The 27,714-nt window shown below is 36.1% G+C and overlaps 1 protein-coding gene and 3 pseudogenes across 2 annotated transcripts; all 4 read right to left on the reverse strand.

The window, feature by feature from the left end:
* Nucleotides 1-368: 368 nt before the first annotated feature.
* On the reverse strand, nt 369-1,129 carry LOC144371292 (outer mitochondrial transmembrane helix translocase-like; annotated as a pseudogene).
* A 14,671-nt stretch (nt 1,130-15,800) lies between these two features.
* Nucleotides 15,801-16,520, reverse strand: LOC144371293 (uncharacterized; annotated as a pseudogene).
* Nucleotides 16,521-16,572: 52 nt separating this feature from the next.
* LOC144371294 (zinc finger protein 17-like) lies at nt 16,573-18,830 on the reverse strand (annotated as a pseudogene).
* Nucleotides 18,831-21,100: 2,270 nt separating this feature from the next.
* Nucleotides 21,101-27,301, reverse strand: LOC144371520 (uncharacterized). 2 transcript variants are annotated; one of them, XM_078033837.1, is made up of 2 exons: nt 26,900-27,301; nt 21,101-23,890 (listed from the first exon to the last, which is right to left on the reverse strand). In XM_078033837.1, the coding sequence occupies exon 2, from the start codon at nt 23,797-23,799 to the stop codon at nt 22,057-22,059; it is 1,743 nt and encodes a 580-aa protein (XP_077889963.1). In that variant the 5' UTR covers nt 23,800-23,890; nt 26,900-27,301; the 3' UTR covers nt 21,101-22,056. The 2 variants fall into 2 exon arrangements, with proteins under 2 accessions (XP_077889963.1, XP_077889962.1); XM_078033836.1 differs by having other exon boundaries at nt 26,889-27,301.
* Between the last annotated feature and the right edge of the window lie 413 nt (nt 27,302-27,714).

Consider the following 27,714-nt stretch of genomic DNA (forward strand, 5'->3'; position numbering starts at 1 on the left):
GCTACTGAGACCACTAGATATATATGTAGAAGAATGAAACTAGATCCCTATCTCTCACCCTGAACAAAATTCAACACAAATGGATCAATAACCTAGGAATCGGATCAGAAACTTTGCAAATGAGGAGAAAATGTAGGGTCAACACTTGTACATACAGTTGTAGGCAACAACTACCCTCAATAAGATTTCTAAAGCTTAGGAAATAATACCAAGTGTATTGTTTCTCTCTATTTTAGAGCAAGTGGGTAAATGTGGAATACTATAAGAATCATCCTTGTTATAGTCAAGTCAAGGTCCTAAGGACACTTAGTAGCTCCCATTACTATGATGTGGCAGTTGTGGTCAGTATTCAAAATAATCCTAGAGACTCATAAGCTGAGCTTAGCCAAAGCTGTAACTTCATAGTTAGAATGTGAGCAGTTTCATAGGAAGGAATATATTTCATCTATTCAGAGGATGGAAAGTTGTGACTTAATGACATGGGAGGAAACAGCAGCAGCCAAATTTTGAGATTCTGTATAATACTTACAAGGCTGAAGGTTAATAAATTGATGACTTGCTTTCTTGGCTGTAGCCTTGACAATCAATGTTTTACCAGAGGCTAGAGGATCATAAAGAATATCTTATTGGAGGCTGCAAGAAGCCTGAAATTCTCAAATACTTCTTCTATAGATAATATGACTGTTTTTCAGATCCATAAATGACATCACCTAAAACTGCTAAACCACTCCAAGTACCATACATGTTAAGAGGGTCTAATACATGAGCAGCAATATGCCCTTCATATTTCTGAAAGCTTCACATTTTGTGACTCTTTGTTTCATTATTTTTTCCTGCCTAATATTTAGAATATTTCTATACATAGTTTTCAATAAAAAATTAATGATTATGATTCATTTATGTTGTACTTAATATCTATATTTGGATTTCTATATTCGTATATATGTGTATTTAGGAGCTCTTATTTCTGAGCTTCTACTTTTTGTTTTCTAGTTTGAAGAAATGCATGTACCATCCATTTGTTAGTAAAGTATGTTACTGCATCAAATATCAAGCAGAAAATGAAACCATCAACTTCATTCCAACTCCAGTAAAGATAAAAAGCTTCAGTATGCACCTTCTTGATCATTAACCTCACAGCAGAAATGGAGGAACAGAAGACTGATTATATGTCAAAAGTACATTACACAGGGAAGCTTTCATAGAATGTGATTTTTTAAGTATTTCTACATTCTGATGCTGAGTTCTCCACTCTTAATGTACTAAAAGTTGAATTTTTCAATGTAGTTCAAGCCAGTTCTGTACATGAATGAAATTAAAGTATACATGCCAATTAATGAATGTAGTATAAGGGGCCCCCAAAAATTTGTGAACGGAAACATTTATGAGACTCTAAATTCCATCATCACTATATATAAGAAAAACCACTTCAGAAGTTGAGAAGTTAAAATGACATGGAAAATACAAAAGAAAGGCAGCATTAGAAAACACTAATTTCAATGGCTTCTAAGTATTCTAACATGATACATTCATCCTTCCACATCCATGGAGATATAATGCTGAGAACACTATGGCTTTCTAAAGTATCTGCCCCTTCTGTAGCACATGTTCAAATGGTTATTGCCAGTATTTACTCCTTACCATTTCTAGACAATTCTCCTTATCCATGACAGTTTTTTTTTTCTACATAGGTTAGCATCACTATATAGTTACACTATAGTCAGTTTTTTATGTAGTTGGTCTCTCAGAACTTTTGCTCCCGTGATCATTTCTACTACATTATATATATTTATACACATTTATAATTTGACTCAAAAGGTAAACTTTTCTTATTTTTTCAACTGTTTCAATAGTTCATTCTTTTCAATGTTATTGACTATCAAACTCATAGGGTTAAACAGGTTAAAAAATAGACTGCGAAAAAATATTGGTAATAACACAATATTAGCTTCAATATAATTATGGTGAGAGATTATTATAGTAGCACATGTATAACTCCAATCTTCTGACTAAAGCAGCACTATGTTTTGAGTCATGAAACAATCAGAAAAATGGAAACAAATGTAGTCTGAAATAGGTTATTCAGACTAATAGAAGTTTTGGCAGAACTATGGTTGATTCACAGAACAGTTGGATTATAAACCACAATATTCAAATAAGGTAACTATTTATGATAATTACTAAAATGTTAACTTGCAAATAAAGCACAGAAAATAGCACTCTACTATAAGTTGATTCAAGTACAGTACAAGATAAAGCAGTATAATTAGAAGTCTATGTAGCTAACAGAATATCTTAGTCTCTGACATGTTAATACCAATGCAATAATGCAAGCACAGTTTAAATTCATTTTCAGTTAAGATAATTGTTCATGTTTTCTTTACAAATACTCATCTATCTGGAAGTATCCTTTCCTTAAATTTTCGATGTATTTTGTTAATATGTCCTATGTATTTACTTGGTAAGGGCTTCTCTAAAGTCCAATACTTGGAAGTTTTCTAGATTACTGAGTGAGCCGCCTTATGGTCCACAATGCTTTAGGCTACTTACATGGCTCTTTAGTTGCAAAACAAGCCCCTACTCTATTCACTGTCTTCACAACTCATGACAGTGTTGCCTCTACGAATCTGAGAAAGTTAGTATTTGCTTTCATTTTCTCAATATTGATAAAAATAACCAACAATACAATCTTCATATAAATAATTGTGTCTATCATGGTAAAATACAGATCATGGGATTGCAGGGTTGTATGTTTTGCACCACCTCATTACTAACTCAAATCTAAACTCTGAAACCAAATAATCAAATGTCCTTGTGAACTGCTCTCCTACCTTCTCCCATTTCCTTCCTGTAACATCCACTTTGGATATACTCACATGTATTACCATTGTAACATTCATTCCACATAAATTCATTATCTTTGTAGAAGCTTTCTCCATTTAAGCCAAAAACAATGCACTGCCTTATCTGGAAGCCTCTTTTCCCTACAACAGCAAGTAATAGAAACTAAGCCAGTGTTTCCGCCTCATGAAGGAAGGCAGGAAATTTGCTTTATTGTCTGTGTTGACATAGTAAATCATCACTCTTCCAGGAAAATGCCTTCCCAAGTTGTACAGAACTCTCTCTTGCTGACTCACACCATTCTGGTGGTATCTATAATGCATTTCAGTAGTGTAACTATGTGAATGTAGGTCAAGATAGTTCTTCATTATGTGAAATTGCTAGGTATGCAGCAGAGCATTTAATACTTAACCAAATAAATATCAATGGAATGTCCTAGTTATCATGACAAACTGCCCCCCACAAAACAACAACAACAACAAAAAATCCATACACATCATGTACTTCCAAATGCTTTGAGGGATAGTGGAAAGGGGAGGAATGGAGTACTGCTCTCAGCTGGTTACTAAAAGATATACTTTATAGATCTTATCTCGAAAACCTATCTGCCCAATAATCAGTAATTCCAAAATCTAAATTCTTCACTCTTTAGCTAAATCTACTCTGTCTTATAGTTCTTTCTTATATATTTAGATAAATCTACCCTGGGTTCTAACTTAATCAGAATACCTAGAAGTAGAGATTGAAAATAAAAAAAAATACAATGGTAAAAATTACAATTTCAAAGTGTCAAATGAAGAAGATTTAAAGGAAAGAATAATCAAAAAGTCTAAAGGTCAGAGATACCCAGAAGCAAGACCACTGCAGATGCCAATTCGGTCAACCCAGACCAAGTGTTCAGACATTCAGGTACACTCAAAGAAGTTCAAGATCAACTGAGAATAATAACGAGAAAACTATTCAATTAACTTATGTGGCCTCACTTCACTTGACCTGTAGAACATGTTTGGCAGCTTCTTCTCTAGGAATTTGGCACTAGTTATTTACTCAGCTTGGAATGTCCTTGTCTTGATGTTCAAAAGTCTCATTCTTTCATCTCCTTGAATTGCTGGCTCAGTTTTTTTCTTCTAGTAAAATTTACCCGATATTTAATTTTGCAGCTTCCCCCACTTACACATGTACTATCAATCCCCTTCAACTGAAATATATGTTTCTTCTTTCCAAAGCAATTATCAATTTTTGACACAATTTATTTTAATTCTTTACTACATTATTTCTGCCTGTTAGAATGTAAGCTCATTAGAAGAGAAAAATCTGTTTTTTCCACTGATATATCCCACGAACTTGGCATATAGCTACAGACCTCAGAAAACCTAACATTCAGAGATCAATAATTCTGACCTGCACCATGATGGATACAGGTTTTTATAGAGAATCCAGATATATCTCACCAAAACAAAAATGTGATTCTTTTAAAATACCAGGTTCTTTCATCATATAGCAGTCTCCCCCTTTTATCTGTAGAAGATATGTTCCATTATACCCAAGAGATGCCTGAAACCAAAAATAATATGAAACCTTATGTTTTTTCCTGATATATAAATGCCTATGATGAAGTTTAATTTATAAATTAGACATAGTAAGAGATTAAAGTAATAAAACAGGGCTGGGGATGTGGCTCAACCGGTAATGTGCTTGCCTGGCATGCATGGGGCGCTGGGTTTGATCCTCAGCACCACATAAAAATAAAGATGTTGTGTCTACCGAAAACTGAAAAATAATACTAAAAAAATCTCTCTCTTAAAAAAAGTTATATGTAATAAAACAGCAATTAAAACAATATATTTGCTACAGGGCTGGGGATATATCTCAGTGGTAGAGCACTTGCCTAAAGTAAAGCCTGGGTTTGATCTCCAAGACAGAAAATGAGAGTCTGGGGTGGATAATACACTGTGAGTATTAAGTGGATATGTGGTCTCTCACCCTCTCAAAATATCTTATTAGGCTATCCTCAGTATTTGTTTGAAGATGGGAGATAACAGAATGCCTACATCATGAAAATACATGAAAGATAAAACACTGAGACAGAAGACTTGGGCTACTACTGACCTTCTTATGCTATTTGATACAACACAAGAAGGATCATATGCTTCAAATAATCCTGGTCAAGTCTGAAAATGTCTAATGCTAGATATCAGAAGCAGATGATAGTAATGGTTGGGGATCCTTGATGTTTCAAGATTTGTGAATGTTGGTTACATTGGAAATCTTCTTCCAAAAGAGCCTAATTTCATCACAATTAATACTTGATGTGGGCAATATCCTTGCTCCTAAATCAATTTCAATTCTGACAGAAATGTGGCAGTAGCTTTTTTAAAATTTTTATTGTTAGTTCTTCAAAACATTACAAAGCTCTTGACATACTATATTTCATACATTTGATTCAAGTGGGTTATGAACTCCCATTTTTACCCCATATACAGATTGCAGAATCTCATCGGTTACACATCCACTGTTTTACATATTGCCATACTAGTGTCTGTTGTATTCTGTTGCCATTCCTATCCTCTACTATCCCCCCTCCCCTCCCTTCCCCTCTCTCTCTACCCCATCTACTGTAATTCATTTCTCCCCCTTGTTTTTTTTCCCTTTCCTCTCACTTGCTCTTATATGTAATTTTGTATAACAATGAGGGTCTCCTTCCATTTCCATGCAATTTCCCTTCTCTCTACCTTTCCCTCCCACCTCTTATCCGTGTTTAATGTTAATCTTCTTTTCATGCTCTTCCTTTCTGCTCTGTTTTAATTGTTCTCCTTATATCAAAGAAGACATTTGGCATTTGTTTTTTAGGGATTGGCTAGCTTCACTTAGCATAATCTGCTCTAATGCCATCCATTTCCCTGCAAATTCCATGATTTTGTCATTTTTTTAGTGCAGAGTAATACTCCATTGTGTATAAATGCCACATTTTTTAATCCATTCATCTATTGAAGGGCATCTAGATTGGTTACACAGTCTAGCTATTGTGAATTGTGCTGCTATGAACATCGATGTAGCGGTATCTCTACAGTACGCTCTTTTAAGGTCTTTAGGGAATAATCCAAGAAGGCGAATAGCTGGGTCAAATGGTGGTTCCATTTCCAGCTTTCCAAGAAATCTCCATACTGCTTTCCAAATTGGCTAAACCAATTTGCAGTCCCACCAGCAATGTACAAGTGTACCCTTTTCCCCACATCCTCGCCAGCCCTTGTTGTTGTTTGACTTCATAATGGCTGCCAATCTTACTGGAGTGAGATGGTATCTTAGGGTGGTTTTGATTTGCATTTCTCTGACTGCTAGAGATGGTGAGCATCTTTTTCATGTACTTGTTGATTGATTGTATGTCCTCCTCTGAGAAGTGCTTGTTCAGGTCCTTGGCCCATTTATTGATTGGGTTATTTGTTTTCTTATTGTTTAATTTTTTGAGTTCTTTGTATACTCTGGATATTAGGGCTCTATCTGAAGTGTGAGGGGTAAAAATTTGTTCCCAGGATGTAGGCTCCCTATTTACCTCTGTTATTGAAAACTTTTTAGTTTGAGTAAGTCCCATTTGTTGATTCTTGTTATTAACTCTTGTGCTATTAAGGAATTTGGAGCCCGACCCCACAATATGCAGGTTGGAGCCAACTTTTTCTTCTATCAGACGCAGAGTCTCTGATTTGATATCAAGCTCCTTGATCCATTTTGAGTTATCTTTTGTGCATGGTGAGAGAAAGGGATTCAGTTTCATTATTAATAGTAAAATATAGACAGAGGACACAATTAGAGAATCAGTCATCTGCTATGTCACATCTTCATTCCAAAAGAAATTTCGGATAATCGTACATCATTCTACAATGTAAAAACAAATTTCCTAAAGATCCTTACCCCATTTCTATCCACTCATTCACATGTTCCTATTTCCTTTATGTGCAGGCCATCCAGCCTATAGACAATTCAATTAATCTTATAAGTGACATGCACAGGGGAAAAAAAAACAGATGTGGCATTAAGATTTACAAAGTTATTGAAACTTTTTAACAAGTAAAACGCATCCTTATTTAGCTACATCAGAATGAGGAATAAAGGGGTTTACATATGTTCCAATTCTAAACCTATCAATCAAACCCATGTTATTCCTTTGGGAGCTTATTTACATGCATATTTATCAGCCTCACATGCTAATTCCCTGCTGTTTTATACCTGCAAGGCATGTTTATGAGTCATAATTGTTGATCTCATTTGATGTATTTCACTGAAGGAAGACATTATTCAGTTATGTGGCCTAATGTCAATGAGTTACGATGACCTGATCTTTCAAATGCAACTTGCTCTGTAATTTTTATTAGGATACATAACTTATTGTCCATGGGAAAGTAGTACACTAAACAAAAGAATAAATGTTTTAAATAAAGAATTTAGTTAATCATCTCATTTGTTGATCCATGCAATCTGAAATATAGTTATAAAATAAGCTGTGTCCCTCATGCAGTAGAGTGAGCCTTAGACTAAAGTGAAAGATTCTGAAGCTAACTTTGCAGATTCTTTCAGTACACACTAAAATTCATGTTCATTCATTCACTCCTATATGTTCCTTTTCTGTCATTTTGTTTTTCCCTCTCATTAAAGAGTTAGTGACTTTCTTAGGTTTTCTTACAAAAGCATGACTAGTGAAGCTATTTTTCCTCAACTGACTCAAAATGTTATTTGAGGCAGGAAGCCTTCCTAATATAAGAAAGTTGGGTAATGACAACTATTTGTGCAATCATATTCTCCCTTAGAAAACATTTATGAGTCATAAAAATCACTATTTCACATTATTTCCAATTTTAAAAAAAGTAAAAATATTATATGTAAAGTATAGCAGAATAAAATTTAACATTGGTATTAAAATAGCATAGGCTAAGATTTTTGCTAATGAGAAATAGAAATTGAATATGCTGAAATGTACCTATGTTTCTAAATATAAATCTAAATCGGTATTGTAATAAGCTTTACAATAATAGAATGACTTAGATAAATTATTACAAACCACATCCAATAGTATCACAAAGGCCTTGAAACAACATCTTCTGCACTACTGTGGAAAAAGTGAATGTTTTAAAAATTGATTTTTGCAACGCAAACTTCTCTAAGGGAAATGGTCTATGGTTTCCTCTACATGGCACATTTTGGTTATGATCATGCTAGTAAAATGTGGGTCCCCTTGTAAGGGAATACCATGTTGGATTCAACAGGCACCATCATGCCAAAAGGAGAACGCACAATGCCTGGAGCTGCTGCTTTCTACTCTGTGATGGTGCCATTCACATGACAGCTGGATGGAATCACAACCCAGAAAATTAAGTATTAAGAGACAGGGTATACTGGGCATATAGATAAATGGAGCACAGTAGTCACTCTTTCTTCGGTGTACCTGTATTGTAAAAATGAATCATACTCTTAAAATGTACTTGAAAGTATTTTAATAGTGGGATTAAAATCTAAGAGCATAAGAAAATGATATTCTTATCAATTTTCTTTTGTTCTTTTTTGTTCATTTGAAAGCAATTTTATTGGATCACAGTTTTTTTTTAACAATAGTTTTTAAAGATATAACACATACACCATATAATTCATCCATTAGGTTGCAGAACGTTGTTTACATACTAAAAATCAATGAATTATACACTCTAAATGTACATTCTTTTGTTCTTAGGATAAAATAATTTTTAAAAAGTTTGACTAAGCAGTAAGTGAAAGAAACAGATTTTAAAGAAATAATTATACGTACAAAACACTGTGAAAGAAACTATCTAGCTTTCCCTGTTTTCTAGCAAGATCTAGGAAAGTTGACAAGTAATAGTACTATATTAAAAGCATTTTTTAAGATGAAGAATAAGTAAATTAATATTCAGTACATATATCCACAATACATGGGATTTTAATTGTATTTTAGAGCACTAGAATCTACATGTGCTAATAAAATTAAATTGATTTCCTCCTTTCTAGTACAGAGATTAAAAGCAATCAAAGTACATACTTGCTGCTGAAGGAGGTTAGAACATTAATAATTTCACATGGACCAAGAAATTCACCCTTTAAAGTATATACTAAAGTAAGTCAGAGCAACAGAACACACCAATAAATGATGATGTCAGTTGCAGGACACTATTTTCTATACTCATATTATGTAATTGGAAATTAAAATTCAATACTAATCTTGTATGTTTTAAAATACATTGAAGTTTATGAAAGATTTTTACTATACAAACCTTTCCACCTGTTCTAACTAAAATTGTTCATGACCTCTTGTTCACTTCCTACCCTTCCCCCATGCTTTATTTTTTTCCACAGTACTTATCATCATAGAACATATTTTCCTTATCATGTTAATCTTGCTTATTATCAGTCTTCCCTAAAATTGTAAACTTCTTTGGAGTAGAGATTATTGTCTGTATTCCCAGAACTTAAAAGGAGCTTGTTAGATAGAGAAAGGTACTCAAATATGAGGACAAATAATCTCTAGAAAAACAAGAACCTTAAGAGAGCTAGTACTGGATGCTTGATAGCTAAATTAAATTCTAAATATTAATATCATAATATATGTGGGCTGAGTCACCACAGCATCATAATCCATCGACTTAGTCATCATAGCTGGGCTATTTAATCCCTACAATAAAGCGAAAAAAATTCAGACTGCATATGTTTTCGATAAAAAACTAGAATGTGGAAAAGTAAAAACAAAAAAAAACTATTTCAATTAAAATACAGAATAAAAGAAGACCATCACATTGGTTAACATTAAGGGTCACTATCTTGAAAGTGTATTTGAATAATAAGAAATGAAATGGAAAAAAACAGTTATTTGAGCAACTTCATGTCCTTAATATACCACCAAAAAATTTTGCTTTGGATTGAGTATTAAAATAATTAAGTACACTAAGGCAACATGAATTCATATACAAACAAACCTGTAGAACTAGAGTCCTTGAATGCTGCAGAATTCTTTATGTATTTATTTGGACTGTATTTCCAAAAATGCAAATATAAAGACAATGAAGCTTAGGTACAATAATTGCCAAAGGTAGCATGGAAGGTTTGAACCTTTCTTATATTTCTACCAAAAGTAAAATTTGGAAGTGACTCTGCAGATCCACATACTTCATTTTCTTCATTTTCTTATGTTCTGGCCATAAGTCAACAAACAAAATTTGATGAGAATTTGCTTATGTATAAGATAGAAATGCCTGCTAATGGACAGATATCGAGGTTTTTCTGTTTCTTATTTTAACACAAAATAAATGTTCTAGCCGAATTCCCTCTTAAATTTTATTTCATTCTCCTAACAACTAACTAAATAAATAAAGGTCCACTTTTTACCCATTTAGAGTAATGCTTGAGGAAAAACAGTGGAATGGTTCTGACATAACTTTCCTAAAAACATATATGAATATACCACAGTGAATCTCTACATCATGTACAACCACAAGATTAGGATCCTAATTAGAATAAGACGTATTCCATCTTTGTATACATATGTCAAATTATACTCTACTGTCATGTATAACTAAAAAGTACATAAATAAAAAAATCATAATAATGTTGGAACAAACATTGTACAAACAAACATTGTTCAACAAGGGAGAAGCTGATAACTTTTTAAAAATTTTACTTATTTTTTTACTCTAATTAGTAAGATAATGACTTTTTAAACTTCATTTTTATGCCAGAAATGTAACTCACAAAAGTAAAGATTTCTGCTAAAGTAACTTAACAATGGGTAAACTGACATGGTAGAGAAAAATAGAAAATACATGTTAATCTATGAAATGCACATATACCCACATTTTGTAAAATTTGCTATTTTTGATTTACCATTTGATAATACAAAATAGTTAATACTTGTTCATCAAGACAGATTTGAGTTATAATATTGTAACAAAAAGCCTTCATCATAATGTTAGTTTATATTTTTCTCAGAGAAATGTCATCATATCTTTTGTTTTTCTGTGGACAAAATGGGGAAATATATCCTGTTTCCTATTAATTTTTTTTTAAAAATGAACAATATGTAATTTCTTATACAGGTATCTGAAGTAAGTATGGATTAAGATATATTGACATCTGAAAACTAGAATCAATTTTCTGTCCATAAGAAAAAAGAAAACTGAAAGCTAAAAGAAACAAATAGTAACAAATAGTTAAGTATGGAAATATAAAGAACTACTCCAATCTTCAGAAGACATATTTTGACAGAGTGTCAAAAGATTAAGGATTCTACATTCAATCAACTATCCACAATTAAACTTTTTTTCCCAAATTTGAATGAATTCTCAATTCTCATACTAAAGACAAACCCTTATGAACTCATCTCTAAATATTGCATCTTAGGGTTCAGTTCTGCCTTACCTGCTCTATTTACATAATGTTCCTAAATCCAGTGCCAACCATAACCATATCTCAAGGCTTTACATATTCCCAGAATTCGAAATTCACATATGTATCTGTTCAGTAAACACCTCCTCAAAAATGTCTATCAGACATCCAAGATATTACCACAAAACAAACTAGATCTCTTTTCCCTGCTCCAATTTTAATTTTATATTTATTTACTTTATAGAATTATACATTTATATCAAACATTCTAGTAAACAGTTTCACGTCTCTTGTTAGTTGCTCAATACTGATGTCCAGGAATCTTTCTGCTTACATCTATTTTCTTGCCATCCTGCAAATACTTCATAAATAAACAGTATTCTTGGCTCACTATAAAAATATATTCCATAGTTATTTAATTCTCTTCATTTTCAGTACCACTACTCCTAATCTAAACCCATTACCTATCCCCTAAGGACAGTATTCCCTCCTAACTCCTCTCTCCATTTCTACTTCCACCTACAAAGTATCTACAAAACAGCCCGAATGCTCTGCTAAAAAAAAAAAAAATGAAACACATTTCCTATTAAAATTCCAACAGGATTTTTGAGGATATAGAGAAAATAATTCTAATATTTATATGAAATGGCAAAGGTACTAGTAGCCAAAAATTTTTTTGAAAAGGAAGAATAAAATTAGAGGCCATTTACTACCTGACTTTAAGATCTAGTAGAGGAGTGTTTCTCAATGTTTTCATTATCATCTCCTTAAGGAACATTTTTAGATCATTCTTCTCATAATTGCTCCCTATCCACAAAAATCTAATCTACTGGGATGAACATGTTCTTTTGTACTTCATTCTGTTAATTTTCATATTGAATCATCCGTATATCTCAGATGAATCCCACTTGACCCTGGTGAATAATCCACCTAAAATATTGCTAGATTCAGTTTGCTACGATTTGAATAGTAAAGGAGTTTTGCATCTATGTTCATCAAGGATACTGAATTAGAGTTTTCTTTTTGTTACCTCCTTGTCTGGTTTTGGTATCAGGGTAATAATGCTAGCTTCATATAAAGTCTGGGAAAATTCTTTCTTTTTCTTTTAATATTGTGGATTAAACCCAGAAGGGCTTTAACACTGAGCTACATTCCCAGACCTTTTTATTTATTAATTTCATTTTCAAAAAGACTCTTGCTAAGTTGCTAAGGCTAGCCTTGCACTTGCAATCCTCCAGCTTCAGCCTCACAAATCTCTGGGATTATAGATGTGCATAATGGCAAGTGACTCCTCTCGTATTTTTTTCGAATAATTCAAAGAGTTTGTATTAGCTCTTCTTTAAATGTCTGGTAGAGCTCAGCTATGAAGCTATATGGTCCCGAGATTTTCTTTGAGGGAAGACTTTTATTGTTATTGATTTATCTCATTGTTACTTATCTATTCAGTTTTTTGTTTCTTCATGATTCACTCTTGTTATGATGTGTGTGTCCAGGAACTTAACAACTTCTTCAATATACTGGCATATAGTTCATGAAAACCTCCAAGGATCCTTTCGTCTTTCTGTGGTTTCAGTTGTAACATTTCCCTTTAAATCTGATTACTAATCTTTCTTTTCTTAGATGAGCTAAGGGATTGACAATTTCATTTATATTTTCAAATAAATTTTTTATTGATCTTTTCGTATTTTTTAACTATTTCATTTATTTCTGCTTTGGTATTTACTGGTTCTTTCCTTCTACTAATTTGAAGTATGGCTTGTTCTTGTTTTTCTAGTCCTTGAAATATAGCAACAAGGTTGTTGACAGCTGTCTGCCTTCATCTGGAAAGTGCTGGGCACAAAACTCAGGGTCTCAGGATTGCTAAGCACACACTATACCACTGAGATATCCCCATAGACCCTTGGCTTTTTGGTAGGCATGTTTTGGCATAAACTTCCCTCCTCGTACTGTTTTTGCTGTATTTCATAGGTTTTGGTGTAGTTTATTTTCATGTTTCAAAGAATTTTTAAATTTCCTTCTTGATCCATTGGTTGCTCAGGATTAAGCTGTTTAATTTTGATGTATCCATATAATTTCCGAAGTTTTCTTGGTATTATTTTCTAATTTTAATGCACTGTGATTTGAAAAGATACTTGCTGCGATTTCCATTTTTTTTTTAATGAGACTTATACCATATATGGTCTATTCTGGAAAATGTTCCACATACTATTCAGAAGAATGTATTTTCTAGATGGAATATTCTGTAGATGTTGGTGAGGTCCATTGGTTCTAGAGTACAATTTAACTAACTCTGCCATTTTTTTGCTGATTTTGTTTGGATGATTTGTCCATTGCTGAAAGTGTGGTGTTAAAGTCCCCTACCATTACTCTATTTCATTCCCTCACTTTATGTAATCAATATTTATATATTTCAGTGGTGTGATATTGGGTGCACTGATATTTAGAAATATGTCCTCATACTGTACCAATGTCTTTAAAATTATAGAATGACCTTCCTCATCTTTTTCTAATCATAGCCATACTGATATAAAATAGATTTTAAATCAAAAAGCACTGGAGAGACTAATAAACTTTTTTAATGTAAAAACTTTAATCAACCCGTAAAGTAAATTAAAAAAAAAAAAACTTCAAGTATTTTGACTGAAAAGCACTCTGAATCTATATATTAATTGGGGGAAAAACCTAAAGACTTCATTCTTGATCTCAGTGTGCTCTATGCACATATTGAGGTCTTGCTGAATTCTGATTTTTGGTGTTTTTGCAAGTACAACTTTTCTTGCATATTGACTTTGTAATAGCAAATATAGGTAATCTAAATATTCATTCTAATAACCACCTACATGTTCTTTTCTTGTATCTAATTTTAAAGAGAATAATTTTTAAGATTTAACCACTGAGGATGATTTTATTGTAGTTCTTTTCTAGATGCCCTTTTTTTACATTAAGGACAGTCTCGGATATCTTCTAGTCACATTTGTTGCCAGTAATTTTATCACAAAGTTATATAAATTTTTTAATTGTTTCCCCTACATCTACCAAAATGATCTTCCTTTTATTTGTTAATAAGGTGAATTACAGTAACATATTCTTCTAATCATGTATTCCCAGAATAAACAAATTCTTGATAAAATATCATCTTTTTATGCTGAATTCAGTTTACTAAAATTTTACTTGCACCTATATTTATGGGCAAGAATTATCTTTCTCATAAGTTCTTTGATACAACTATAAGGGTAATATTAGCCATGTAATATAAATTCCCTATTTTTCAATTCTGTGAAATTTTCTTACTATTATTTTTCTTTGTTAAAAGACCACAGACTTATTTCTTCTTTTATATTATCTCAGCTCTAACTTCATATATAGTTGTTTGTCCTTTACAAAACTCACTTCGTCAAATGACAAACTTTTCTCATAAAGAAACTATTTGCATATATTGTGTGTTATATGTATATGTACACATCTTTATAAACATATGTATATGCCTACATAATGTTTCATGTATCGTAGTTTTTGATTAGTAAAATATGACCTAGAAACCAGTACACATACTCCAGTCTTCGAATACTTAATACGTTACTTTAAATGTAAGGGATTTCTTGAATCAATATTAACAATTTTTTTTCCTTATAGAAACGTATCCATTTCACCTTAAGTTTTCAAATCTGTATTCATGAAAATGTTCACAATACTATCACTTTCTTAGCCAGTTTATAATTTCTAAATGAATTTTACTATTTTCCAAGTTCAAAGGATCTTGCTGGAAACTTGCTGGAAATTATACTAAACTTGATAAAAGACCTTATCTAAAAACCATAACGTAAGTCATTTTGTAAATATTTTTAAGCTGGTAATTTGGGAAATACAGGAAACATATATTTTTCACCAGTCATCTTGTATTTGCAATTTTAGTTTTTTCCATAAATTTTGAAGTCTCTCTTATGTTCTCCAGTCATGCCATCTTTTTAACCAATCCTATAAAATATTTGTCATGTTTATTTATATTTTAGTTTAGTATCTAACAAATTAATGGTACTAATGGCCAAATAAGTCCTATTCTGAACACATACCATGTGGTTTTCTATCTCCTTTCTACAAGGGATAATGTCATTGAAGAAATACAGAGAATTCTAATCCATGAACATTAAAAGACTCATTTATAATCTGTCTTAATGTTTGACAGTAATTTCTGTACTTTTCAATGTCTTTTTTAAAAAAATGTTTCTAAGCATTTAATTCTTTTTAATGCTACTACAAGTAGACTTTTTTAATGTATAGATGTTATATACATAAAATCGTGTTATATATCTATAATGGGATTTTATTCAGCTTTAAAAAGGGAATTCTAATCATTTTGAAGACATAAGTGAAGTACAAAATTTTAATATCAAAACAATTTTCCTTATAGAGAGTACTAATGAAGTTCAGAGTTGTGGTTGTCAGGGGCTGGGTGTACTAGAAAATGAGTTGTTAAAAGGGTATAGTTTTCATCTTGTAAGATGAAAAGACTTCTAGACATTCATAGCACAATGTAAACATTTACTAAATTGTACACAAGAACACTGTAATGATTATAAATTTTGTTATTGGCATTTTAGAATTTTTAAAAAAAATAGTTCCCAATGATAAATCAGAGCATATTTCTGATTGTGAACTTTTTGGTGCTGAATGAGGTAGGAGTTTTGGTTTAAGACCTTCCCACATTCACTGCACTCAATGCTATCTCCAGTGAATTCTCCTATGTTTAATGAGGCTCAAGTTGTATCTAAAGACTTTCCAACATTCACTGCACTCATGAAGCTTTTCTCCAGGGTGAGCTCTCTGATGACTAACAAGTGTGGAACCGTCCATGAAGAATATCCCACATTTACTACAGTCATAATTTCTTTGTCTCTTGTGAACTTTTTGATGCTGAATGAGATGGGAATTTTTGCTAAAACCTTTCCCACATTTGGTGCACTCATACGACTTTTCTCCAATGTGATTTCTCTGGTGTCTAACTTGATTTTAGTTGTGCCTAAAGAATTTCCTACATTCACTGCATTCAGAAAGTTTTTCCCTGGTGAGAACTTTCTGATGAATAATAAGTGGGGAGCTGTTCATAAAGAATTTCCCACATTTGTTGCACTCATAAGGCCTTTCTCCAGTGTGTATTCTCTGATGAATAGTAAGTATGGAGTAAAACATAAAAACATTCCCACATTCACTACAACAATAAGGCTTTTCTCCAGTGTGAACTTTCTAATGTCTATTAAGTGGAGAATATAACAAAGAATTTCCCACACTGACTGCACTGTACTCATAAGGCCTTTCTCCAGTATGGATTTTCTGGTGACCAATAAGGTGAAACTGTGTTTAAAAATCCTTCCTACAATGATTGTATTCAAAAGGCCTTAGCCTGGAAATTCTCTGGTGTTCCATGAGGTCAGTTCTTTTCATAAAGAATCCTTCATTGCGGATTTTCTGGTGCAGAATAAGGTGGAACTTTCTAATGAAGGCTTTGCCACATTCAGTGCATTCATAAGGCCTTTCTCCAGGAAATTTTCTGTTGCTCAACAACATTACATTTGAGACTGAAGACTTTCCCACATCTACTACACTTGTAAGGCTTTTCTCCAGTGTGATTTCACTGATATTTAATAAGTTAGGATTGGACCTAAAATAAGGCATTTTCCCAGTATTGATATTTTGGTGCTGAAAAAACATATTAGTGGCAAAAGTCTTTCTCACATAATCTGCAACCATAATCATTTTGTCCCCTTTGAATGGCCTCCTTATCCTGAGTGTACCCATGTGGCTTCCAAACATTGTGAGGGATTTTTGCTGAAAATGATATGAATCTGCAATAAAGTCATTCCCATCCTCCCTGTTTATGAAGGTCCTCTCTGCTATGTGAATTCCAAGGCTCTTCAGAAATAAAGGCCTCTGCTCACTTCTGGAATGATTTGCTCTCACCAGCTGCTGTTGGTGCTGGTAAAGCTCTACCAAACTCATGCTCAGGATGTGTTCCACTGTACTCAGATACAGAATGTCTTCCAAAGGTGAGCTGTACATCTCACAGGGCTTCTGAGTGGATATTCCTACAAATACACCTTGCTCAGAGGGAGCTTCCTCATCTACAGCTCCATGCCAACAACGTAGTGAGGATAAATGTGCAAAGTTCTGCAGCATCTCATCATGGTACAGGTATCTTTGAGCTTCATTAAAGAGTTTCCATTCTTCCTGGGAGAAATATATGGCTACATCCTCAGAGACTATATGGCCCCTGTTCCCTACACACACAGACACCTGGTGTTTTCCCTGACTCAGCAGCACCTAAAGCTCTTTATGTATGCCAGGCAGGAACAGGGACTGTTTTCCACACTTCATCACACGGCTGAAACCAGGCCCTGCACCACCGAAAGCAGAATAAGCACCTTTCCTCCTGGGCTTCAGCACTCGGAGCACAAATAGACTTTTTGACATACAATTATTGTAGGATTGTTTACTACCAGTACCCAGAAATACAATTTTTCTAGCTCTTGACTCTGGCTATCTTTGATATTCGCTGTGTCCAAAAAAATAGAGCAAATATGACAATGTGACAATACAAAGTTGAAGACCTGCAACTTATGTTTGCTCACATAGAGTACTGATACTATTATGTAAATTCATGGTGGCTGGCCTGGGGAAGGATGAGAAATGTGGCTCAGTCACTACCTCTTCACTCAACAGTCAACCATTCTCCAGACACATAAGCAAACTCAGCCAATAGTAAGACAATTGCCCAAGTTACCCACTTTACCAGGGGTCATAATAGGTGCTTAATATTTCATGTTACTGAATTTAGGGAAGGTTTGTTATGCAAACAAAATTAACTAACATACTACTTTTAAACAGCACAAAAATATCATCATTTGGTATGTAACACATGTAATCAGCCAACACTCATTTTAGTCAATGAGCTGGTACATACCATTTGAAAACATCTTCAGACTTTGTTTTTATTTTTATGTGGTGCCAGGGATCAAACCCAGTGCCATATACATGCTAAGCAAGTGATCTACCACTGAGCCTCAACCCCAGCCTCCATTCAGAAAGTAATATTAAAATTGCAAGAGTTTAATGACACACTTTTACTAAACAGTATTTCATAAGCTGACTAGAAAAAAATTATTCTTTTCTAGAAATCAAAAAAGAAAAGCTAATTTGAGACTAATCAAATTATGACTCTAATCTTATGGAAATAAGGCATGGCATGTATACAAAAATATTTAAAAATAAAAATTTTTCACAAAGAAAACAGTTTGTTCAGAAAAATTAACACTGTCATTTTTCATAATTACAAGAATACATATACTGTGACCTTCAAAATATTATGACATTAAAATATTTCAATATTCCCTTTTTTGACAAGTAATTCATCTTATTTATAACTTAAGATATAAAGAAAATGATTTCTTGGGCTGGGGTTGTAGCTCAGTGGCAGAGCACTTGCCTAGCATGTGTGAGGCACTGTGTTGGATTCTCAGCACTACATATAAATAAATGAATAAAATAAAGGTTCATTAACATCTAAAAAAGTTGAAAAAAAGAAAGAAAATGATTCTTAACTACATACCTTCAGAACACATTGCCTGAGAGCCGAAAAAAGCTTGCTTTTAAAGAAAAATATCCAAAAACTAAACATAAGTAATATATTTGGATGTTTGTTACATACATCAAAGGCAACATTTAAATATTCACTGTGATAGGTATCTTTATTGCATATTTTTTAAAGAACTTCTTAAAGTCATTTTTAAATAAAGTGATTAATAATAAGACATTTTATCTATAATAGTAAACAGAGATGTTCATTAGCAACTGAGAAATTAAAATAATCCTACAACACTTTGTGTATGCAATTTATCAAGAAATATTATTTTAAAAAACAAATGTTGGCTCATTCTGGAGCTTTTTGTCATCATTAATGTATTCAAGTTTTCAAAGCCGAACTGCTATACTTTGTAAAGGTTTTTCATGAAAGAAAACTCTATATACAGTGTTTTTAGAAAGCTGGCAAGTTATCAAGATTAAAATTCGTTTGAGTGTCCAGAAAGTCTTTCCTTAAAAAAAAAAAATGCATCGTCTTTATTTGCAAACAAAATAAAAGAAACATTTGTTTTACAGCCTATATCTATCTGGAGAAAAGAATTTTAAAATAAAAGACTATTTTGTGTGGCTATTTTGTTTCATTACTTGCTGCTCTGTTTCTCAGATTAATACAAATGATCTCGTTCTGTTTCTGTCTGTCTGCTTTCCTTGTCAGAACAACTAACTGTCAGAATTGCGGAGATCTCCTATAACTAAAAAGAAGATGTGCAGCTTGTGAAAACCACTAGACAACTGATAAAAAAATGCTTCATTAAGATCTCATCTATACCATCATTCACTGGATATAAAGCAATCAAATAATCCCAACAAAGGGTCTTCTATTCATTCCTAAATTGTGAATATTTCATGGTTTATCCTCAAAAACATGAACAGAAAATGACATGCAATACTACTTTAACACAAAATCATGTGCAGCATTGTTTCTCACAATAAAACAGGTCATATTCCTAATATCATAAATATCATAAGATACCTTATAATTAAGATTCTATTAAAAAATAACAAAACAGTTTCTATGATGTGGGTAAAAACAAAACTTCAGGAATAAAATAATCAGAAACTTGAAAACTGACAGGTTTTGAACCCTGGGTTTAAATAATGACCATCATCAAAATCGCTCTGAGGTAACTTGTACCAGATATAAAAACTCTGCTAGGCTAAACCTGCCCTCTCTTCAGTGAACTTCCAGGGCCCAAGAATAAGGTGTCTATACTTCCATGAGAAACGAGGAAGGAAAAATAGGAGCCATTGCCCAAGACATACCTCAAAATCTGTATCTTCTTAACAATATCAAAGACAGTAATATATTCAGTGTCTTATATTTTTAAAGTGTCTTTGGATAATACCAAATTACTTAACAGAAATGTGATCAACATTAAGAAATGAAATTTATATTAGAGAATACAAAATCAACACTGAGCAATTTTATTAAAGTGTTGTATTATCCTTACCACCTTTTAATAATGAAGGCAAAGAAAAACATGTATTTGGGATTTACTAAGTGCTTTTGGTGCTGAAGAATTATGTTTGAATTTTGTTTGTTTTTAAGGTACTGAGACTTGGGAAACCTCTATACATATGTTTGAAAAATGTTACTGTCAGTTTTTCTGCTCTCTATATTCAATTATTTCAAAAGGTAAGAGTTATTTTTATTTATTTATTTATTTTTTGGTTGTAGATGGACACAATGCCTTTATTTTATTTATTTATTTTTATGCAGTGCTGAGAATCAAACCTAGCACCTCGCACGTGCTAGGCAGGCACTCTACCACTGGGCCACAACACTAGCCCCAAGGTTTTTGTTTTTGTTTTTTAAGTGTAATTTTAAAAGTCTTTTTTTTTTTTGAATCAGTTTATCAGTAGGAGTAACACCCAAATGACAAAGCAGGGAACTTCAAGGTTCTGCTGTCCGCTAAAATGACTAATAAATTGGTCAAAACTATCATAATCAACTTCTGTAGAACTCTAAAGATCTAGTCTACACTTACATAGGAAAGATTAGTAAAGACAGAAGGTGCTGTTCTGAGGTGACCACACACTGTGACATTTTAATTTGCCCCCACAGCATTCTCCAACCCCTGGATGTAAGGTAGCATGATGAGGGCAGCTCATACTCATGGTACCAGAGACAGCTATTCACATGGTGATGCAGTGTATGTCTTTGTTTTGCCCAACTCAGTGTTTTCAGAGCTGAAGCTTCCCTACTGTGTCACGACCCCCTTGCCCGCAAGGAAGACGCGACTCAGGAATCTTCTTTCAGCAGTTTATTCAGGCCCTTGATATTCTTCTAATGATTCTTCTACTACCCGGAATAATAATTGGATGCCCCTCCCAGCCTTAATAAAGCACCTCGAACCCCAATGCAAAGCTGCCACGTGTACCCTTCTCACAGGGTGCTAGAAAATGACACGCCAACTTTCTCTGATAAGGAGCTGGGAACACGCCAACTCTCTTTGATATGGAGTTGTCCTTCACAGACCACAACGGAGCCAGCGCCATCATGTAATGGCGACCACAGTCCGCAGGAACGGCTCACCACAGCTCCCCCTTTTTGTTTCACTAAGACAATACAGGCGAGAGTAGAGGTCCTATCCCACTGTGCAAAAGTGGCTGCATAGTATGGGCCAGCCCCAGGGGGCGCCTTCCCCAGACCTGACACCATATCAGCCGACGCCTTTTTTCGTGGGGCGGGGCGGAGACACGTCAAACCCGCATGCAATAGGACATGCTCCCCTTGAGGTCCCTCTTCACAATGGATCACTCAAGTGCAGTGCCTTGCCTCGCATCCTGTATCGTGACGATGGTGAGTAAGAGGGAATAGCTGAGGTTGAACTGTGGCCATGCAGAGGTACAACTACAAACAAGTTGGCAGCACCCTGAAAGAAAGGCACGGACTTTAAAGTGATAGATAAAGACCAGTGTGGAAACCCTTCTGCGTGCAATGGCAACAAGACCCGCAGAGTGCAAGGGCTTTCCAGCACTAAGAGAAAGACAAAAGAAGGACATGTCGTACCCAGTGCAATGTTATAATAACTTGGGGTGCAACGACCATGTCAAAGGCACTAGTGTAGAAACCCATCTGCGTGCAATGGTAGCAAGACCAGCAGAGTGCAAGGGCTTTCTGACACTAAGAGAATAACGAGGAAAGACATGTCAATCCCAGTGCAATGTCATAATAACTTGGGGTGCAATGACCATGTCAAAAGTTTAGTGCTTAAGATGCGCAAGCCAGACCTGTGGCGAGTTGCCAGTTTCTAAAGCAGCAAGAGCTTGTATGATCATAGCCTTATCTTGAGCACTACGAGCTTTAAGGCGACAGAGAAACCACAAACAGAGGAACATACCAAAACAACACAGTGCACCAAAAATGCCTACTCCCACCCACTCTTTAAAAAAGGAAAAAGCAGATGATATCCAATTGGTGAATTGACCCAGAGTCATGGGATCGACACGGGTACTATTTAAGACAGCTATCTGGGTTAGTTGAGACTGGATCATGTCTTCCGCTTCCATGGACCAATTTCCGGCCAGATATCCACCAATGATGTGGGAAGCATTCCTGGAATCATTAAATCTGACAGAGGTTATACATAAATGTGCACATTGGTCAATGCAGCCTAAAAGTACGAGGTCAGCCAATTCTTCTACCTGAGCTTGAAGAAAATCTATTCTTTGGTTGGTAGCTAAAATCCCCGACAAAATATGTTGATTAATCGCATTTTGCGATTTAAGTATAGTGGACGTTTGTTGAACAACTTGATTAATAGTGGCAGCAGTTTGTACTTGACTGGCCATGGCTACTCCGGCCGTAACTGCTGCAGCAGCAGATGCCGCCACGGCTGTCACTATAGCTGCCGTGATTCCAAAATCTCTGCGGACTCTAAGTAGCTCTACAATAGGAAATTTATCTGGATCCGCAGTGACTGGTATTGGGACAAAAGTTGGAATTTTCATAATTACTGCTACAGTCCAAGAACCATTCCAACACTCAGATAAGAAACAGGTAATAATAGAACAATCCAGCATCCCCAATGAGGTGTGATTAGCTAAAAGGAACAGGAACGGGGATTGTATACAGACCATTGCAGGAGGCAATGTGGCATAACGTAACAGAGAGTTGAACGAAACAGATGTAAGCCTATTACCTCGTTCACTCTCCTTAGTAGTGCCAGAAACATTAGCCAGCCAACTTTTGGCTCCTAGTAATTGAGCCAATGCGGAAATATCGGCTGAAGCCCCCTTCTCATTGGAAATGAGCCATTGAAACCAGGACCAACCTGTTCCTGTAGAGGAGTTGGCATTGTTGTTAAAGTTATAAACATATCTCTTCAGAGGGGGGGAAAAGGAGAAACCTTTAGCAACTTGATGTTTCTCCCAAGAATGATCCTGACAAGGCGTAAATGTCGGGGGAAAACCAAAATTAGGGGTACAGTAGGGAGAGGCCTTGAAATGAGTGGCATAGCAAGTACTATTAGAAGAAGGAGGCATTGGGATTAATACCTCGGAGATAATAGCTAAAGTAGTTATGTTTAAAACAGAGCTAGTTGCGGGGATCCCTGAGCCTGATTGCTTCCCTGAAACTACTTGGCTCAATACAGCACTGAGAATACTCCCTGAGACTCGACTGGACCGCAATGGGTCCTCCCAGTTAGTCAAATTTTTGGTCTTAAGGCTAATACAATTAGTGTTCCCAAGGCTGAAACAAAAAACTCCGGTGAGATTAACTTGAGACTGATTAAAAATATTTTCTATGTCCCCTCTAGGAGAGGTACAAGGAGCAGACATCTCACATGAGGTAGAAAAAAGAGTGGGGAGGACACTAGAATTACTATGAACTGGCATTGGCATTGGCCATGCCCGTGCCACTGCCCACCACTGCATTGGTGCCATCTGTACCGTTGGCACCAGCATCAGAGCCAGAGCACTCATCAGAATGAAGCTCCTCATCATGGGGCTGTTGTGGCACCTCCTGCTGCTGGTTAGTAGATCTCGAGACTCTTCTTGTCAGGCGTTCAGGGATCCACAGCGGCTCCGTGCGATCCTGGGGAAAAACACATACAGATCCTCGTGCCCATGTCAGCACGGGGTCAGGGCCGTTCCATTGGCCCGTAAGAACATCCTTCCACTTAACATAGCCAGTCACAGAGGGCTGAGGGGACACATGTCTATCGACCGCAGAGCGGCCATGAATATCCAAATTCAAAAAATTAATGGTAAAGAGAGCTAAGGACAGGCGTTCTTTAGGAGTGTGGTCAACTCCTATTCCCCCTTTTTGTTTTTCTAAGGTTTCCTTTAAGGTGCGGTGGGCACGTTCAACAATGCCTTGCCCTTGAGGATTGTAAGGCAACCCATGAGCAAGTTGTACTCCCATAGTAGAACAAAAAGATGTAAACTGTCTGCCCGTATAAGCAGGTCCATTATCAGTCTTAAGGGATGCAGGTGCACCCCATGCTGCCCATGCCTCTAAGCAATGAGTAATAACATTACGTGCCTTTTCTCCCGATAAAGCAGAAGCATGAATAATTCCAGAGTATGTGTCAATAGAAACATGTACATATTTGAGGTTACCAAAGTCAGGCACGTGAGTGACGTCCATCTGCCAGGCAACCAATGGCTTCAATCCTCGTGGGTTTACACCATAAGTAGGAGGATGAAGAAATGTGACACAATGGGGACATTGTAATACTATCTGACGAGCATCTGCTCTGGAGATGGAAAAACGTCTGCGCAGCGTTATAGCATTGACATGAAAGTTGTGATGAAACAATTTAGCTTCTTCTAAGGAGGAGGCCAAGCATACCAACTGGCTTCTAGTTGCCGAGTCAGCACAGGCATTACCCTGTGATAACGGGCCAGGAAGAGAGGTGTGAGCCCGAATGTGCATTGGATAGAAAGGGGCAGTACGGCTACGGATAAGCTGTTGAAGCTGATTAAAGTAAGCAGACACAGCATGGGTGTCACTAATAGCTCCTACAGCCTCCAGAATTTTGAGCGCCTGTACCACATAGATGGAGTCCGAAATGAGATTGAAAGGAAAAGAACACTGTTTAAAAACTTTAATGACAATTTGTAGTTCTACCCATTGTGGATTTCCAGGAGCAAATTGATGCTGGACAGGGGGAGAGTCATTAATCACATAAGCTCCCATTCCAGACTTAGAGCCATCAGTAAAAATGTTAACAGCCCCCGGAATTGGAGTGGGTGAAGTTACTTTAGGGAAAATGATGGGATGCTCTTTAACAAAACGGAGTAATGGATGAGAAGGGTAATGGTTATCAATATCCCCTTGAAACGAGCAACATAGAATAGCCCAGTTGTCTAGAGTAGCACACAAAACATTAAGTTGAACTTTAGAACAGGGTATGATAAGAGAAGAAGGTGCTTGTCCAAAAAATTGAATGCTCTGTTGAATCCCCCTAAGTGCTAACGCTGCAACAGCATCAGGATAGTATTCTAAAGATTTTCCTGAGGATACATGTGGGTGGATCCATAGTAAAGGCCCATCTTGCCACAGTACTCCAGTAGGCTGCCGCATAGTGGCAAGCACACATAACTGGAAAGGTTTATCACTCTGGAGCCTGCATAGAGTGGCATGTTGTATAGCTTCTTCTACTTTTATAAGGGCCGCTCTGGCCTCTTTAGTGAGGGTACGAGGGGAAGTAAGATCTGGATCACCCTTAAGAATAGCATACAAAGGCTGGAGCACGATATTAGGAATATGTAAATAACCTCTTATCCAATTAATATCTCCCAACAGTTTTTGAAAATCACTTAGAGTTTGGAGATCTTGAGTTCGTATAGTAACTTTTTGTGGTTTTAACACGTCATTTCCAATCGTCGCTCCCAAATACTGAATAGAATCCCCTGTTTGAACCTTCTCAGGTGCAATATGTAATCCATACTGAGCTAACAACTTCACCAAGTCTTTATAGGCCTCATAAACTGACTGTTCTAATTTGGCTGCCAATAATACATCATCCATATAATGAATAATCTTAATGGAAGGATATTGTTGTCTGAGAGGTGCGAGTGCCTTCCCTACATACATCTGGCAAATCGTAGGACTGTTAGACATTCCCTGTGGTAAAACAACCCACTCAAACCTTTGATCTGGTTCCTCGTGATTACACGAGGGAAGGGTGAAGGCAAAACGCTGTGAGTCCTTAGGATGCAAAGGAATAGAAAAGAAACAGTCTCTAATGTCAATAGCAATGATATGCCAGCCCTGAGGAACAGAAGAAAGCAGCGGCAGCCTGAAACACCCCCGCCATACGGAGGCGGATCGGGAGGCTGTCTGTTCTTGAGCCCTTGCTTATCTCTGTTCCCTGTACCTAAACTCCCTAGCTGCCGGGACAGCGTCTCCAGCTCCTCCTCTTCATTATCTTCTACCTCTGACCCACTTTCGCATGGGGGCGTGCGCAGCACACTGAGATCTGGATACAGTCTCCTCCCGTTCTCCACGCCCCGCACACTCCCCTCTTCCTGAGACACTTCACTCTCTGTTGTTTCTGATTTTTCCTCATGCAATTGTTCTAAAACCTCCTGCCCTTTAACAAGCGCTTCTTGGCATCTGCCATCCGTAAGACAACTACAGACCATCTTCCAGAGGGGTATCACCCCGCCCTCTAGCATGCCCTGCTCACGAGCAAAGTCAAGGTCTTTGCCTAATTTATCCCAGCTGGGTGTAGTGAGGCTGCCTGAAAATGCAAACCACGGTGCAGCTGTATCTATCCTCTGTAAAAATTTCTCTAAGGTACTGCGTTTCACCTCCAGTCCCTTGGAACGTAAAAAGCCATCTAAGGCCAGAAGAAGTGGACTTGAAGTCACAGCACCCATAACGCAACACAAGAAAACACAGAAATCGAAAGTGAAAGTACACAAAACAAAACGAACATACACAGAAAACAAAAACGAAAATACAGAGTGCAATTGCTATGAGATGTAACGCTCTCTCTTTTTACAGAGGAGCAGGTACCTTTTAATGCTCCCTCTTTATGTATAGAGGAGCCTCCGCTTTTTAACAGCGGGTCCCACCTTACCTGGGACTTACCGGCGCGCCTCCCTGACTGCTGAAAGTTCTGGTTCCTGGGTGTTTCTTTGTTTCTTTTCTCCCGGGTTTCGGCACCACTTGTCACGACCCCCTTGCCCGCAAGGAAGACGCGACTCAGGAATCTTCTTTCAGCAGTTTATTCAGGCCCTTGATATTCTTCTAATGATTCTTCTACTACCCGGAATAATAATTGGATGCCCCTCCCAGCCTTAATAAAGCACCTCGAACCCCAATGCAAAGCTGCCACGTGTACCCTTCTCACAGGGTGCTAGAAAATGACACGCCAACTTTCTCTGATAAGGAGCTGGGAACACGCCAACTCTCTTTGATATGGAGTTGTCCTTCACAGACCACAACGGAGCCAGCGCCATCATGTAATGGCGACCACAGTCCGCAGGAACGGCTCACCACACTACTGGTGTTTCCTGAAAGCATTGCAAGTCCAAAAAGTACTGACCTCAGCAGACTAGGACTAGAAATAAGGATCAGACAAGCAATAGACAAGGGAAATCACCTTGGAAGGAAGGGGTTGTAAAAGGAGAATGCTGGGAAATGAAGACTTTTAAAAGCTTCCATGTCAACAAGGAATTATGAGCATCACACTCATACCCTGTGCTGGACTCCTGCCCAAAAAAGGCCTGAAAAAGCCATGAACATACAACTCTGGCTCAAGGAAAACAGGAAGTGAAAGTTAAGTCAAAACTGTGTTGTAAAAGGCTGGTCTAAGCAGTGAATGAGTGCCTGCCTCAACTACGAGCTACTGAAGAGCGTATTTTTTTTTTTTGCTTCAGGCATTTATGAAAATTCTATCAAAG

The sequence above is a fragment of the Ictidomys tridecemlineatus genome, chromosome 16 (genome assembly GCF_052094955.1).
Source record: "Ictidomys tridecemlineatus isolate mIctTri1 chromosome 16, mIctTri1.hap1, whole genome shotgun sequence".
NCBI lineage: Eukaryota > Metazoa > Chordata > Mammalia > Rodentia > Sciuridae > Ictidomys > Ictidomys tridecemlineatus.

Bases quoted from the DNA above. Each gene is read 5' to 3' on its own strand.
- LOC144371520 (XM_078033837.1), bottom strand. From the start codon at position 23,799: ATGATGAGGAGCTTCATTCTGATGAGTGCTCTGGCTCTGATGCTGGTG.